The 16,834-nt window shown below is 42.6% G+C and overlaps 1 protein-coding gene across 6 annotated transcripts in view; it reads left to right on the top strand.

The window, feature by feature from the left end:
• The window catches only part of LOC115769392 (capon-like protein), a 45,335-nt gene that overhangs the window by 22,084 nt on the left and 6,417 nt on the right, over positions 1 to 16,834 (top strand). For 4 of the 6 annotated variants that reach the window (XM_030714189.1, XM_030714193.1, XM_030714190.1 and 1 more), the window contains 4 exons: positions 6,795 to 6,866; positions 7,529 to 7,624; positions 7,719 to 7,886; positions 14,936 to 15,134. In XM_030714189.1, the coding sequence (XP_030570049.1) occupies positions 6,795 to 6,866; positions 7,529 to 7,624; positions 7,719 to 7,886; positions 14,936 to 15,134 (535 nt within the window). Of the gene's footprint in view, positions 1 to 6,794; positions 6,867 to 7,528; positions 7,625 to 7,718; positions 7,887 to 8,551; positions 10,019 to 13,126; positions 14,720 to 14,935; positions 15,135 to 16,834 lie in introns of those variants that run through there. The other 2 variants (XM_030714188.1, XM_030714192.1) reach the window with 2 other exon arrangements.

A 16,834-nucleotide genomic window follows, 5' to 3' on the forward strand; every position in this document is an offset into this window, starting at 1 on the left:
GCGGATTGTTGTGGCGGCGGGGCGAGGCGATACGGGCCTGCTTTCATTTTGTATAAGAGCTCGAGCTTGTAGTACTTTTGGCCCATTGTTTGCTTAAGTACTTCAATTGATTTTCTGCTTGTTTACTGTTGTTATTGTTGTTGTTTTTGTTGCTGGCTACTCAACTTTTATGCGCTTTGTCGCTTTTTGTATTGCTCCTGCGGGCGGTCCTTGAGCTCCACTGCAGGACTCTTCGCTGTAGTCCTATTGCTGAGCTTAAGGCCAGCCTGCTTATTGATTTTGCCAGCCCTGCCCCCCCGTATTCAAGCAGCTAATTTAATTGCTTTATGGCCAGTTCTGCCTCTCAACGAAGGCGAGTGCATTGTCTTGGGGCAGCGCTTTGATCTAATCAAAACCAACGCCCACATAAGCATCATGAGCAACACTTTGCCCCTGCACCCACCCGCCCGCTCCACTGCTTTCTTGCTGCTACGACTCGTTTCTAAGCTCATGTGGAATTTGTATATAGAAAACTGTTGTTGCAGCTGCATTTGCATAATGCTTACAAACCAAAAAATGGGCTTTCATAAAAGAATTCGAGGTAGGGAAAAGATGTGTAGGGTAAAATGTGGGTCATTGCTGAACAGCAGCCGCCGCCGTTGTTAACTTTTACTTTTCTTTTAGGTTTTCAATTTGATTTATAAATTGATATGGGCGTAATATGCTTTATAAATAGATATAGATGTGTTTGTGGCGTGCATTGAACCTTGTCGTAGAGCTAATAAAACTTGACACCAACAATTGTGCAGGGCGAACTAATGAAGTCCAGAGACAGCGAGCGAAAGTTTCAACAGAGAACAAACAAAGAATGCAACGCATACAATTAAAACTAAATGTGTGCCTGAAAGTGTATCTGTGTGTGTGTGTGTGTGTGTGTGTAACTTTTATGATTGCTTATCGCTAGGCGTTGGTATTCTTTCCTCTGGCTTTATGATCGCTTATTACTATTATGTGAAGTCGTAATTGTTGTGTATGTCTTTTTTAAGTGGGTCAGCAGAGTTCGCTTTGGAGTCTCACTTTCCTGAGCCGGAAACGGTATATTACGTGCTTTACTTGGGGCTGGGCTTTGGTAAATAAAGTGTTTGACTCAAAGTCAATCAAAGCGGCAAATTGCTGCAAACCTGTTGCAACTTATGCAAATTGTGGAAAGGCATAGAAAGCTTAGGATTAAAGACAAGACTACTCCCTTTTGGGGGTTCTGTCTGTTTTATGAGCCAAAGGTTTAGTTGTGCCGCCAGGCACTTTTTATGCCACCCAAGACAAAACTACTGTGGCTGCTGCTGGAGAAATCCAAAATGTTGGCCAACTTTAACTAGCTTGGCACCTGAAATTCAGTTGTTTATTTTAAGCCAGCACTTAACTGAAGTTCATGTTTGTGGCCCTGCTGCAAAGGCAACTCATTTCATGGCACTTAAAAGTGGACACACACACACACAGAATACTCGAGCTGTGCTCTGGTTCTGGCCAAGTTGATTTATTGCGCTACTTAACAGCATTTGTTGGCAGTTAGTTTGAGCCAAACGCTTCTTTTTTTTCTTTTTTTGTTTTGCATCCCGCTGGCTGCTATTCAACTGCAGCAAACTACAACATGAAATTATTGTGTTTTTCTTTTTGCCGGAAAATAATTGCAGTAGGGCGTAAACGCAAACATTTTCAACTGCAATTTGAGTAACAACAAACCCAACAACAACAAGAAGCAAAGGAGGAGAAATGCAAACTGCGTTTTATGTTTAGGCCACATTTAATGAGCAGGCCAAACTGTTGATTTGTGTCTGTTGATTGTTCTAGACGAGGTATTTTAGATAGAGAAGCTTCGGGCCACTCGGCCACTTACAGTCCGTCAGTCAGTCAGCCAGGCAGTCAGTTAGTCGGTCAGGCAGCGCGCGAGTTGCGCAAATAATTGTTTTAAATGAAACGCAGTGCGAAGCGCCTAAAGTTATGCACAGCATAAAAAGTCAGCCGCAAATGGCGAGCGAAACTTTTATGCGCGCTATCATTAAGTTGGCAGCTAAAATATAATAATGGCGGCAGCGTGAGGCTGGGGGTGGCAGTTGTGGGCGTGTCGCTGGCAGGTGGCTGCCACTGCCGCTGCTGCTGCTGCTGCTGCTGCTTCTGCTTCTGCAGGAAGCTAACTTGCGCTGTTGCGCAACAAAGCAAAAACAACGCACAGGACGAAAGGAAGGAAGCGCAGCACAAAACTAAACTCGAGATGAAAGCAAAACAAAAAACAGGAGACGGCAGCACAAGGTGGGGAGATGGGGACCTTGGTGCGCCGCACGCTGATTATCTGCGGCGGTTGCGTGCGGCGGTGGGGAGGGGTTTGTAACGGCACGGTTGCTGGTGGCAATGGAATTAACATTATTAGCGGAAATTCCACGGCTGCTGCTTGGAATTCGGGATGGGTTAGAAAGGCAGCTCATGTCACTTTTAGCTTGTGCGCTGTTGATTTTCATTTATTAAATGCTTTTCCGTTGTGCATTTTTTATGACTCAACGCATTAAAGCGAAGCATCCACCACGTTTAGCTTTATTAAGCGCCCACTGGATGCCAAACTCAACTTTTCATTGCCGCCAAAAAAATGGCTGTTGTTCGCCATTATACATTTATTGCCTGGCATAAAACGCATTAACTGCGTGCAGTTACCAAAATAAAGAAATATTTAAGAATTGGCTCGTCTGCTGCACATAACATTGCCACCGCAAAGTGTTCAATTTAATGTTTCAATAAACAGAGCCAACAAATTTACTGCTCTTATAAATAATGATCTATTTTCGTTTATTTTTTCAGTTTTTACGTTTTCTTCTTTTTTTTTTGTTTTTGTTTGTTTGTTAATAAATTACCATGTTTTGTTCACATGTGAACAGCATTGTTGTTGTTGTTGTTGCTATGCGACACACACTAAGAGAACAAATCGCTCTCATTGTGTTTCGTTTCGCTCTTTGTTGTGAATTTTTATCGGCGCCGCCCGAAAGTATGCAGCAACATTTTTGAACTGGATCGTTAGGCATGTGCATTGGCAGCATTGGCAGCACTGGCCAGACTTTGGCATTTCGAAATATGAACGTGAAAAACATTTATGAAAATAAAAGCTGCAGCAGAAAGATTTTTTAATACACTTCCATGCAACAAATTGTTGAGTTTTTAAATATTCTTCAATATTTAATGTATACTCATTCAATTTTAAATATATACTCAAAATGTAGATATACATATGTAAAATCATCGAGGCGATGATGGTTTTTTCATTTGACGTATAAAATTTTCCCATAACATTTCCTCTTTAAATTTTCTTGTTTAAATATAAAGTCAATTCTTATGCTGTCTGCTCTAAAGCCCGATCTTGATTGCACTTAAATACATTTTCAATGTAATTGTATTTTGTAAACTCAGTTAAGTCTACGCCTGATATGCTCAAAAAGTTAAAGTACACTCGACTTGGGCAACAATTTGTTGTCCTGCGGCAAAACTGGCGCCAGCCAAGCAAAGGGTAAAAAAAGTAGAAGAAAAATATAACGTTAAATCTGTATATATATATAAATATATATGTAAGTATATGTATAAGTATGCTTGCATAAAAAATTATGTTGAAAATCTGAGCAAACAAATGTTTTACATTGTTGAAAAGTAGCTAAAGGCAGAAAAAAAAGAACATTGCAAAATGCTTACATATACATAGCGGAAAGCTGCTGTTGCCCATTGTCCAAGCCAGTGCGTTCCTCCATTTGGCCTGCAGCGCCATTAGCCGTGACCGAGGCGCAGCGAAACGGCAGCAGAAACGGAAACCGTAACCAAAACCCCAGCCAAATCTAAATCCTTTTTATGCAGCGATTTTTCTTTTACATAACATAGAAATCGTTTCTCTGTTTTTTTTTTTTAAAGACATTTTTTCAATTCTTTTTTTTTGGCTTTTTTTTTTGTGTGCGGTTCGCTGGACCAAACTAAGCTGTTCTAATCTGTTTGCCGTTGCCCCACGGGTTATCGTGTGCCGCCTACGCGTTTGTCTGTTGCTTGCCGCATAACCCAGCACTCCCCCCACCCACTCGACAGGCGCACGCCAGCTGACGTTTGGGCTTTGGCTTGGCATTTAATTACATTATGATATTAGTCAGGCTTTCGGCTGGCTTTAAGCGCTGTTTAATTGGACAAATGTGCAACTTTATGTGGCATTAATATTAATGCTGCCTGCCTGCTTCTTATCAGATCTTTTTTCGATTTTCAACCGACTTCACAGCCGAGCAGACAGACAGCAGCCGTTTGGCTGTTTGGCTTTTGACTTTTCGTTTACTGTGCGTTTATGTATATTTCTTTTAAAATTGATTTCCATCAAAACGCTAAATGTACGCAAATAAACAAATGATCCAGAAATAGAATTTCCACTGAAAATTTAATAGAAAAAATCGAAAAGGGCCAAGCACTGAAAACGTGAGTTGTATTATAAAATAAACAAAAGGTAGATCGACGCTATATACCTGGTTCTGCCAGCCGTAAAATCAATAAAAATAATGCGCCCACAAAATTGTCTTCGCGTCTATTTGCCGAGCGGGTCGTAAAAGGCCAGAGGGCCAACAATTTCAACATTTGTTATTACTTAAATTATGAACTCAGCCGTGAGCAATTCGTTGGGTTGCTTCGCATATTCTTTGGGGCTTTTCTGTGTGTGTCTATAAATAAGAAAGTTCTACTAATGCCAAAGTTGGCCACTTTTGCTTGGGCTTTAATCAAAGCAAATGAATTTAAATGAAGCGACGCACAAAGTCCTACAGCTATTTGCATAGCATTCGTTCTAGCGAAACGTTTTTTAAGTGAAAAAAAGGATGCGAATAGCCATAGATGGTAGAGCATAAAAAAGACGAGTACTAGAAATGTAAAGCAGCAGGGGCGGAGCTGTGTGGGGGCCAAAGCTGAGCTGCTTTTTATTTGCGCGAGGATTTGTATAGCTGGAGAGGATAAGCGCTGTATCCGTTATCCTTTGTGTTTGCATGAATTTAATGCAATCTAAATATTTGTGGGAGATTCTCCTTTTCTGCTTCTGCATCTTCCTCAGCTCCTTTATTCATTATTTTTTTTTTTTGGCAGTTGCTTTTCATTTCGGCTGATGCGAAGTGTTGAGAACGCTTTATTTAAATGGATTCGGCTTGTGGCGAGAACAAGCGCAGAACAAGCTGGGGTTTTAATGCCAACAAAATGCAAATTAATATATTTAAAAAACTTTTGCTGCAAGCACAGTTCAAAAGGATGCCAATAAACGCTTTCTCAGTAAAAGAGCGAAGGTGCATTGTGCCGAAACCTGATCTATCTCGCCTGAAGCTATATGGTTAAACTAGTTTTAATTTAAAGTGGGACAGTTCAACTGTGCATAGTTATCTTCTAGACCTAAAGATTCTGATTTATGCCTTAGATTTCACATATTTTAATTAAGCTATAAATAAAGAATGGCATAATTTTTGGATTCATGTTAATAAACTTATGTGTAAAATCATAATTTCCCCCGCATTAATTGTAGATTTTCTGGCTAACGGGGAATATGTCTTGAAAGCATTTCATTTTTGGCCATTTATTATTAATTCTGCCAATATGCCAAAATCTATTTTCTATGAATTTTAAACAAACGCCTTGCTATATTTAGCCTGACATCTGGAATCAGGTAGTATATACTAGGCCAGGTAACGAGTAGGTAGCAGGGGCCACCCGGTGTTAATGTGTTGATCATACGAATATGGCGCACGCCGGCCCAGTTACGATCCATAATTATTAATTATAGACAGTCGACATTCATCATCTGTGCAAGAAAATGCGCAGCAAAATATAGCTGGCTTTGACTTTGATATGTTTACAAGAGTCGCCTGACAAGGATATGCAGGGTACAGGGGACAGGCGCTGGGTACATTCAAACTACACTAAGCTAACCCATAAATATCTCTTTTTATTGCCTGTTTGTGGGCGTGGCTGGCATTTTATGCACACTTTTATCGCTGGCAAGCGTTCTGCCTCTCTCTTTTGCCTCTATTATGGCCATGTCACTTTCATTTAAATTGTTGTTCTCACTGTAATAAAATGCTTAAATCTAGGTCCATATCTACGCACTTGTCATCCTTGGCAAAAACGTATAATTTGCGCGTGAAAAATTCCATTTATTTTTCAATATAATTTTGCGGTTTTTGCTTGTTCGTTGCTCTCTTTTGTTTTGTCACATCATGCATGCATTTTGACCATAAATTTGTAGAGGCGGCCGGCCATAAAACGTTGGCCCGTACGCTCTATGGCAAGTGCAAGTGGAAAATCTTCAAGTGCCCCCATAGACACACAGACAGACGGCCATAAAATGCAAAGCGAAATGAAAATGAAATTAATGACGTCAATTTGTTAACAATTGTGTGGATGTGCTTTCTTTTTGGCCTGCTCTACTTTGGGCCAAAGGGCAGCAGCACACAGTCTAGCATTTGCGTGCACTTCGTTTGAGTTCTTTGCTTTAAATTTAGAATATTTGTCAACTAAAAATAATTAATTGGCACGCTTACTGTGTCGAGGCTGTTTGGCACTGACTGCCATTAGCAACAGACACAAATGTTGGTCACAAATATATAAAAATCAAATGCACACGAGCTGCAAAAGATTTGCTAATGCCCAAATGGAATGCCCTAGGGTGCAGCTGCCTAAATCTAAACTTACTTTCCTTTTTGCTTTTGCTTTTTTGGTGTGTTTTAGTTTTAAATTTGCAAATTATATTTCTAACTGACGCTTTCTTCTCTTTACAGTTCGTGGGCTGGGAGGAGGTGCCGCGTCCCAACACAAGAGCCGAAATTGTGCAGGCTATGCGGCGCATACGGGTGAGTGAACTAAACACACAAATCACACACACTTACGTACACAAACGGGAATCAAAGACATGGCAAACACGTTTCAAGAGCCCGCATCTGAAACTTTTACTTCCTTGATGGTTGCCAATTAAAGAAACTTGCTGCGCCCTTTAAATTCGCCTTGCTTTCGCGCGCCGCCTAGAAGCAGGCAACACTTTTTCTCTTGGCTTGGCGCCACTGTCAATGTCATGTGCTTTGATTACAGTTACAAGCCGCAGTCGCGCCAAAGCTAACGGCATAAAAAGCAACGTGCCATGGCCAATGTGGCGGGCTTGTTTATCTGCCACGCCTCCTCATGACAGGCGGCCCGCCTGCCTTAGTTGGCTCGTGCGTGAATTGGTCCAAATTTGCCGACCTGCTGGCGTTCGACATGTGTGTCTGTGTGTCTGTGTGTGTGTGTGTGTATGTGTATGTATATATTAGTCTTGTGTGGCTTCAATTTGGGAAGCGCTTGATATGGCGCTTGTTATTGTCATGTCTTGCCATTAGCCGCGTGCGTCGAAGGCCGTCAAATGCTAATTGAAAACTCAAGAATCAGCATAAGCCATCCCCAACTGTCACCCTGCATACATATACGTGACATTTATATCATTATTTGATATCCTTTTCTTTTCCTTTTTGTTCCCCAACAGTACGAGTGCAAAGTGCAAAATCTGAAGAAACGTAAGGTTACCATACAAATATCAGTAAACGGCGTTCGAGTTGTGCTCAAGAAGCGTCGTCGAAAAGTAAGTCCAAATCCGATACAAAAACTCATCCATCATACTTGTTTCTGTTGAACCAACAACTGACGGACTTTTGTGTTTTTGTGTGCGTGTGTAGAAAAAGAATTGGACCAATGACCCCGAGGAAATCGAGTTGCTCAATCATCCCATCTACAGAATATTTTATGTGTCCCACGACAGCAGCGATCTCAAAATATTCAGCTACATAGCACGCGATGCCAGCACGGATACGTTCAAGTGTTCCGTATTCAAAAGTCACAAAAAGGTGAGTTTATTTATTTATCAACAAATTATTGTCGAATATATTTTGTTCAATTAAAATAGCAAATAGAAATTACTTGACTCGTGAATTTCAAGTGCCGCAGCAAATGTGATTTTGGTTTGCCAAAAATTGGACATTTGTTAATTTAATAACCGCTGTGTGCGCTATGTGACTTACTTACTACACCAGCCCCTGCCTCTGCGCCGCCCCTGCACATGCCACTGCCACTGCCCTGCCCCTGCCACTGCCCCTGCTCCTGCCCTGTCCTGCCCCCGCCCCCTTGTCTGTGTATGTTCTAAATTTAAACACATTTGTACATGACATTTTGGCTGTCCTGTTTTTGCAAAATGTGTTCTCATATGCACAAGTTTGGCTGGCTTCCAGCGACGTCGCGTCGCGTCGGGGGGTGGCGCTGGGTAAAACCTGAAACGCAAGCAAGCGGCAAATAAACAAATACATAAGTGCGATTTGCACAGAAGCCAGCGGTCTCCATGTGGCATATACGATTGGGGTTAAAGAATTTGAAATTATGTGATCAAAGTAATTTGAATATGCTGTTGCCTAAACAGAAAACTTTGTTATACAAATATGGAAAAGTTGTCATTTATTTCGCAATGACACTCGTTCCCATTGCCTATAGACAACCATTTGATCAAGCTGGTCTAGAATTGGTAATGACAACATGAAGCCATTATCGTTCATCAGTGTCCAAACATTATATTACTTAGCATTAAATTTGAAATGATCTAAGCAAGTGTAAGACGCAACTGTCCATCAGACTGACCGCCATTCGTGGCGCTACGTTTCCGTGTTCGGGCCAGTGTCTGACTGTCTCGACCGACCGACTGACGGACTGACAGACTGACGCTCCGTCCGAGAAACTCACGGTGGCAAATAGAATCGTGGACAGCACTGCGGCAACCCCACTGACAGCGCCCCATTGAGTTCTGACCGCGATTTGGCAAATAAATAGATTGCTTTCACTTTGTAGTTGCCGCAAAATTGCATTCACTTTGATTTCGTTTGTGGTCTGCGGTCACTTGCAGTCCATTTAGCAGCCAGTTGAAGATTTCATGATATCTGTGGCAAGTGTTGCGTATTGCGTGTGCCTCGCAGGCACTCTTGGCCTTCAACTTTAGCTTCAGGCAATGTCAAGTCTGTGCCGTATTGCTGGCATTTCTATTTTCGACACAGTTTTCCAATTAACAAAAGCATTTCGGGCTAAAAAATTTCAGACACAGCCTGTCGAAATGCCTGACAAGTGACACATTAAATTAAGGCCAGGTCCGGGGCAGGGCACGGTTCGTACTACACATTCGTACGTGGCACGTGTTTCGCATTGCGCATACGCTGCGTGCGTCAGGCGGGCGATCTAACTGCGGCAAAGACAATAAACAATACAGGAATAGCACAAACTGCAGCGCAATTGCACTTTGTATTGTGGATCAGGATCATCAAAATAAACAGCAGACAAAGTGATGAAAGCGCTTGATTAATGGCTAAGCAGCCGTAAGCTGCCAGCTAAAAGAAAAGCCAGCAAATCAGCATGAAAAATTATAGGTGCCAGCACAAGAAAATGAAAAAGAAAAGAAAAATAATTATAATGCTCTGAAAAGTTGCCTTTGTTTACTTCCGCGAAACACAAAGCAATGACGTCACACGAACGCCGCCAGCACCAGCGCCCGCAAGTTGCAAGCGCTAAGCGCTACGTTAAAATCAAAACGCGCATACGCCATGTTGTCCCGCCGAGCAGCGGGCCGTCGGCGAAGACCAAAACAAACGCAGCGTGTTGCTGCCAGCGGCCCAAAAACAAACGGCCGTGTTAACAGCTGAGTGCGGCGAAAGCTTTTGCTTTTTGCCAAAAAAACTAAAACCAAAAGCAACAACCAAAAAAAAAAAAGGAAAAAAACGAAATAAAAAGCTCCGCTAGCCGGCTACAGATCTGCGATCTCGCTCGGTTCGCTGAGGCTTTGTCCAGTCCCCACTCGACGGTGCGCCGCTGTAGACGTGCGTTATATGCAAAAAGCAATCAGAACAAAATCGAAAATTTTTAATTATGCAATTTGCATGTGTGTCTGAGTGTGTGTGCGAGCAGTGCAGTGAAGTGTAACAAATACTAATAAAAACAATCGTTGGTAAAACAAATGAGAAAAAAAAATTATTAAAAAAAATATAAATTTCTGCCAGCTGCGAAACAGCAACTAGTGAAACATATTATATTTATAAATATACGAATATGTCACAAGAATTAATTAAATAAATTCAGGCAATGGCCTGTCACAAGCGTTAAGCAGAATATTTTGCTAGACCATAGATCAACAGGCAAACAGGCAACAACTGAAAGAAAATAATAAGAGGAAAATCGTCAAGACTCAAAAGTGTTTGTCATGGGCGCCCGCTGACGCCATCAAAAGTAGCTACAAACAGCCGGGCCAATCAGCTCAGGAACAGCAACAACAACAACAACAACAACAAAAGACACATTTCTCTGGGGGGCTAAAACCGAAAATCCAAATGAAAATTGTCACAGCGCTGGAAAATTAATTGCAAACAAAAGTCTTGAAACGTGCCGTTAGGAATACATTAAAGGGAATGTACTATAGCATTATAAATCTATGGCGACCTTACGAAATAAAAGTCAATAGTGTCTGCTGAAAGTAAGTGCACACTAGTTTACGCATCTACAAAAGCACAAAGCCCGACAACTGACGCACTTTCCCTTGTTTATGCATATTAGTTCTTTGCCAGCGCCATAAAAATGCCGCTGTTCTATTCAATATTCAAAGCAATTTCCACTTCCAATTTCCATCTATCTAGAACTGCCCACGCCAGAGCAGTTAATGAGCTGAGTTCTCCACAGGTAGTCGAGGGCGTATGCGTTAAATATAAATAAATAAATAATTTGATGGTCAATCAGACGCGCACACGTGATAGCATGAAATATTTATGTTATTTCTGCGTTTATTTATAATTTTTAGCTGCTTAGCAAAAGCAAAAGTAAATTGCCAGCTCGTAGACAACAACAGAAATAACAAATAAAATTGAGATTTTTTTTAAATAGGATTAATATTTATAATTAATAAATATTTAAAAAATAAGCCTCACAGCAAACTTTTACTACATTAAAGTGAAACAGCCGTTGTTCCAGTCCTTACACATTTACACATGTTTATAAATATTTTTAAATATATATATTAAGCATTTGCCTTTGTATTTGTGAGTTGTAGCTTTTGGCCAAAAATGGCTGCCGCAATCGTTGAAATTTTCAACAATTCCGTTGATTTTTGCTTGATTTTCTGCTGGTTTTCTTTCTGTTGTTGCTGTTTTTGCATTTTAACCAAAATAGATCCATTATTTTAATAGCCTGCTCTAAAGTATTTTGAAAATCGAACAACAAAGCAAACGGGGGTCGGGGGGCGCCAAGCGGCTATTTGAAACGTGTGTATTTTGTGGGTGAAGAGTAAATAAAAATTTAAGTGCGCCTTTTGCCGTGACTAATGAAAAGTTAATTAGCAACAGTCCAAAGTATCAGTGAAACCGTTGTAAACCACGTGCAAAATGTATAACCCCAAAATGTAACAAACCCCAACATGCAACAGCTGCAGCAGTGGCAACAGTGGCAACTGTGGCAACAACGGCTTGTGGTTGCTGTGGCAGCCACTGCGACTGCCACTGCCACTGTCACTGCCGCGACTTATGGCCACAGCGAACATGCAGTAACTGCTGTGCCCTGCTGGCGATAAAACTCATGGCAAAAGTTAATAAAAGCGATGCCGCATTAAAAAAAGCTCGAGCTGCGTATCGTTTGCATGTGCGTTGCGAGGGCAAGGGGCGTGCTGCAAAGATTTGCTGTAAAAATTTTCCCTTACGACGGGGGCAAAAACATTTGGAGAAGACTAAGAAAACAAATAAGCGCACCGCTTGTTGGCTTTTGCAGAGAAGAAAAATGGAAATCAAAAATCAAATAAATACATAAAAAGCGTTGTTAGCGCCATAAATTTGCAAGTAGATTTCCACGAAAGAGAATCAAATTCAAATTGTATTTATTTTAGTTTTCATTTTAAGCGCCGCTGCAGGCAATGCCAACACTTTAGAACAAATACTAATTCACCTGTATTTTGTTTTATATAGTTTTTGATTTGATTTATTAGCAGTTGCGTCAGCGTATTGCGCACGGATTGACTTGTGTGTGCAGTCAAGCAATCGGACAGGTAGTTAAATAGACAGACAGCCAGATAGATAGACGGCCAGACAATCAATCGACACCTTTGCCACTTCGTCAGACAAATTTGCCGGCACACACAGCGTATACGCAATGTTTGTTTTGCGTGTGCTAAGGGCAACAAAAAAAAGAACACTATTCCGTTTTGGGCATATGCTGAAATCATTTCAACAGTTGGTTTACACTATCATTAAGTTGCAATCTATATAGTGTATGCTAAATAAATCAGATTTTTAAGTACTCAGCAAGTTGTAATTCGTCGTCTGTGTATTGGCAAACTAATTCTGTCTGCGCTTGTCAAAATAACTCAAATTGATGTCTCGTTAATGTCTCGTTAAAGTTGTTGTTGTCTCTGCTGGCTAATGCGCCGATTCTAGCCCTGCCAAGTGCTCGATTTTTGGTCAACATTTTCGAAATGATGGACATGGACATAACGAGTGGATGGACTTACGGCATACTCTTGGCAACAGTCGAATTTTGAAATACATTTTAGCGAAATTTCGAATGAAATGATTGATGGCAAAAGCTAGCCATTCTCAAACAAATATTGTTAGTTGTAGCTCTCAAACTCTGAGCATTGCCATTTAACGTGCTTAGAGGAGAGCTTGAGAATAGGTTTTCTATGCCAGATACTTTGTATCTGTATGCCGCACATGCACAGCAAACCAATTAGATCGATTAGTAATCGAGACTATTTTTAAATGTAGACCTTCGAGCTGTTGTCTTCGTGCCAGTCAAACTGCAATCGGGCACATTAGCACAACACGAGCCCAAGCATAAACCAGATTGTTCCAAGAAATGCAAATTCACTTTAGCATTTCTGATGCCTGACAACGATTAACCAAAACAAAACCCCAAAAAGATTGACAGTTTTGTGTGTCTGGCGGGCACAAAATGAATCAAGCTGAATGCAAGCGTAACGCAGCTGGCAGAAATACACTCACATGCAAATATACACTGCAAAAAAAAAAAAGAAATAATGAAAATTGAAAATAAATAAAGTATTTTCAACTACAATTAGGCAAACACAATTGAGTGCTCCGCGGGCAATCGACGAAAATAATTCAATATAAATACTATATATTGGAAAAACAGAAAGGAAAAAAAGACTACGCAAAAAAGAAGGGTGAAAACAAAAAGAATAACACTTGAACTGTAGGTGCGAAAAATGTTGCGTTTGGCAATGTGTGTGAACAACCTGGGCCAAGGAGCCGTCAATGCCCAGAGGCAGCTAAACAATTATGAAATTAATAGTCTCTTAATTGGCGCCGATTATTATTGAAAACAAATATTGAACAGCATTGAACAGCATTGAACCTAGCAGCAGAAGTACGAAAAGTGCGCGAGTGCGAGAAAAGACAAACAAAAATCGTGCGAAAAGTCGAGCGAAAGTGTTGACAAGCTGTTGGCCAACTTGTTGTGGCCATTTCTCTTTTTTTTTTGGCCAAGTGGACCTTGTGCTTAAGCAAAACTTTAACGGTTCGGTGAACGTCAACGTTCGGCCATGAAGCACGAGAAGAGTTCAGCCATGGCCGCCAATGGTACGCCTCCGCTGAGGCGGGACAAGCAGCGTCAGCAGCTGTTGGAATCTGGCGGAGTCCCACGGAGTCCCATTACCAAGGCCTTTGACTTTCTGCCCTGGTCACGCAGTCGCAGCAAGGCGCCGGCGTGCAGCAAGCCGGAACCGGAGCCGGGCGTTGCAGCTGCGAGTGAAAAACCCGCCGAGGTGCACTATCATCGCAATATCTTCCGCAGCGGCGGCGGTCTCATACGCGACATGCTCGTCGGCGACAAGGACAAGCTGCAGAAGGATAAGCCACCGCAATCGCCGCTGTCGGTGGCCAAGAAGGAGCAACGCAAACAGAAACAGCTTTCCCGTAACAAGAGCCTAGATATACGCGAGCTGATTGGCTGCGTGGAAAGCGGACTGGCGCCGCGAACGAATGCCCTGCCGTCGCAGCCGCAGCCACAGCGCTTCCTCGACGACACCTACATTGACACAAAGCCGCGGCACATACTATTCAACGATGACGAGAACACCGTGTATCTCATTAAAAAGGAGCAGCCGGTGGCAAAGGCACACAAGACGGCGTCCACACACGCCGCCGCCAGCCATTGCAATGGCGGGGATGTGCTGAAGGCGCGGCTCAAGTTCAAGCGTTTGCCCAGTGAGCATTATGCGGCCTCGCCGGAGGCACTGCGTCGCGCACAGCTGCTCTATCAGCGCTCCGAGCAGCGACACGTGCTGCAGCGCCGCAAAAGCCTCAGCGATACGCATAACGACAAGCAGAGCAGCTCCAGCCTGAGCAGCGGCGGCAGCGGTGGCCTGACTGCGGCGGCTGGCAGTGCGAGCGGCATCATGCTGGAGCGACCCAAGACGGATAAGCCGCGCAAGAAACTCTCCTTTCGCGAGCCCATCGAGGCGGGTCTGTCGCCTGTGATGGTTGCCATGTCGGCGGCCATGTTGAGTGAACAGCGGCAGGAGCGGCAGCGGCGACGCAGCTCCCCGCTGGAGCGCACCACTCAGATGGGGCATGGTTTGGACTGTGATGGTTTATGCAATAATCGCATAAAGGATGCAATTTCCTGCGGCCATGCCGCAAGCGATCCGGAGGTGGGTACGCCGCGCCATGGGGCGTATGCGTAATTTGCTTTGTTTTGCCGCAGCTGTCGCTCTGTCAGCCATATGCACCCATTCGAAGTGCCCGGCTGCCTGGCTGCTTGGCTGCCTTAATTGCTTGCTGTGCGGCTTAATATTAATTGTTGTTAACCCCTTATACACACACTTGCGCCCCGCTCATCGCTTTATGTGTTCCTTTGTGTCTTACAGAGTCAGGCCATGCGCATTGTGCGCACCGTCGGACAAGCCTTTGAAGTGTGCCACAAATTTAATCTTCATAAGAATTCCCTGGAGCCCAATGACGAACGCTCCGATGTCTCATCGTCGGAGCTGCTGGATGTGGAGCAAATCAGCGAGCAGCAGCTCAGCGAGGATGGCGGCGTCCTCACCAGCGAGACGCCAAAGAAAGGTAATTGCGAATGCCAGTCTGTGTGCATGTAAGAGTGTGAGTGCGTGCCTGTGTGTGAGTGTGTGTGTGTGTGTGTATGGCACATGCAATTTTCGCAAAAGATAAACCGTATGATGACCCCCCAGCTCCCTGATCGACGCCCCACCAGGCAATCGCTGGGTCGTTGTACGTTGTACAGACTGTGGGTCAATAAATAAATAAAAAGCTGGCGCTGTCGGCAACGCCGGCAGCTTCCTGGGGCGCTTCCATCGGCTGCGACGCTGGCCACTTGTGGGCGGCCCCTGGCCGCACTCTGAACACCCTGGACAGCTGACTGCATTAGTTTTGCAATTCAGTTTGGCATTTCGATGCAAATTTCTGGTGCTGTTTAATTTTGAATTCATTTCAATGCGGCATCAAAAACGAGGCAAAAATTTGCATTTAAATTGCATTTTACAAGCGCCCGGCAGAAGAAGCTTTAACAAAAATGTGCAATGGAATGGGCAAGGAAATGGGAGAGAAATGTTGACATTTAAATGTGGCACATTAAAGAGTTTCATAATAATTAATAAACAATTAAAGCAAATGGCAATGGGGAAATAAAACAATTATATATATACACCAAAAGAAATTTGTGTGAAAATTGCTAAAATATAGATATATATAGAGCAGACACTCCAAACTGTTCGCCAAGCAATTTCCACGTATTGCTTAAATGTTCAATCAAGCCAAAGCGGCTTTTCACATTTTTCTTTGCCACTTGACGTCACCAACCCGCAGACGTTGCCAAAACACATAAAAAAGGGGGAAGAAATAATTTCATATTTTGAGATATTTTACAATATTTTGAGCGACAACTTGACAAAAAATTCTTGGAAATGGCTATAAAATACACTCAGGTATCTTAAGTAGCTGTGAGATGGATTTTTGGATTGGGCACCGTTACCAGGCATGTAATACAAAACCAAAACGTTGTCGCCAGGTTACTTGCAACACGCACAAATCACGTGGCTGCCACAGCTGTATCAGCTCTATCTTTCTGGGCGTGTGGGCGTATGGGCGTATGGGCGTGTGGGCGTAACGCGGAGTGTGGGGCATTTAGCGTTTTGGCATGTCTTTTGGTCGCGGCGTGTGCCAAAAATAATTTATTTACTTTTGTTTATATATTTGACCAGATACATATATGGCTGCTCTTCATGGTCTTGTAATTTGTTTTCATTTTTTTAATATTCATATCTCTGGTCGCGTCTGTTGGCTTAAAATAATATATATACACGCATTTTATCTTAGCGGCTGTCTTGTGCACAACAGCTGCTGCCCTTGTGTGTCTTTGTTGAGAGATTGGACAATGATAATAGGAACACAGTTGTCGGGACAGTTAAGCAAGTTGAATGTCTTCCAGCGTCTAGACAAAGTGGCTTTGCTGGGTACTCTTTAAGGGTAGCTTGAGAAGTATGCTATCTTTTAAAGATGTAAAAACCTAAGAGTTTACTCAAGAAAAGTTTTCTATCAATACAGTAAAAGTAAGGCAAAAGGTAGCCAGGTTACAGTTTCTAAGCGAGCTGAACAGCTGAGAATATCTTGGAATACCAAGCATAATCGATGAATAATGAACTATTCACTTGCAGCTGGTGACAAAAATCTTCATAATTAAATTAGATGCACAGATTTTGGTTTGCTCGTTTTTTAAATGGGTCATTTTGGTAGTAAAATTCGTGAAT

This window comes from Drosophila novamexicana, unplaced genomic scaffold (assembly GCF_003285875.2).
Source record: "Drosophila novamexicana strain 15010-1031.04,08,12 unplaced genomic scaffold, DnovRS2.1 tig00004554-arrow-pilon, whole genome shotgun sequence".
Lineage (NCBI taxonomy): Eukaryota > Metazoa > Arthropoda > Insecta > Diptera > Drosophilidae > Drosophila > Drosophila novamexicana.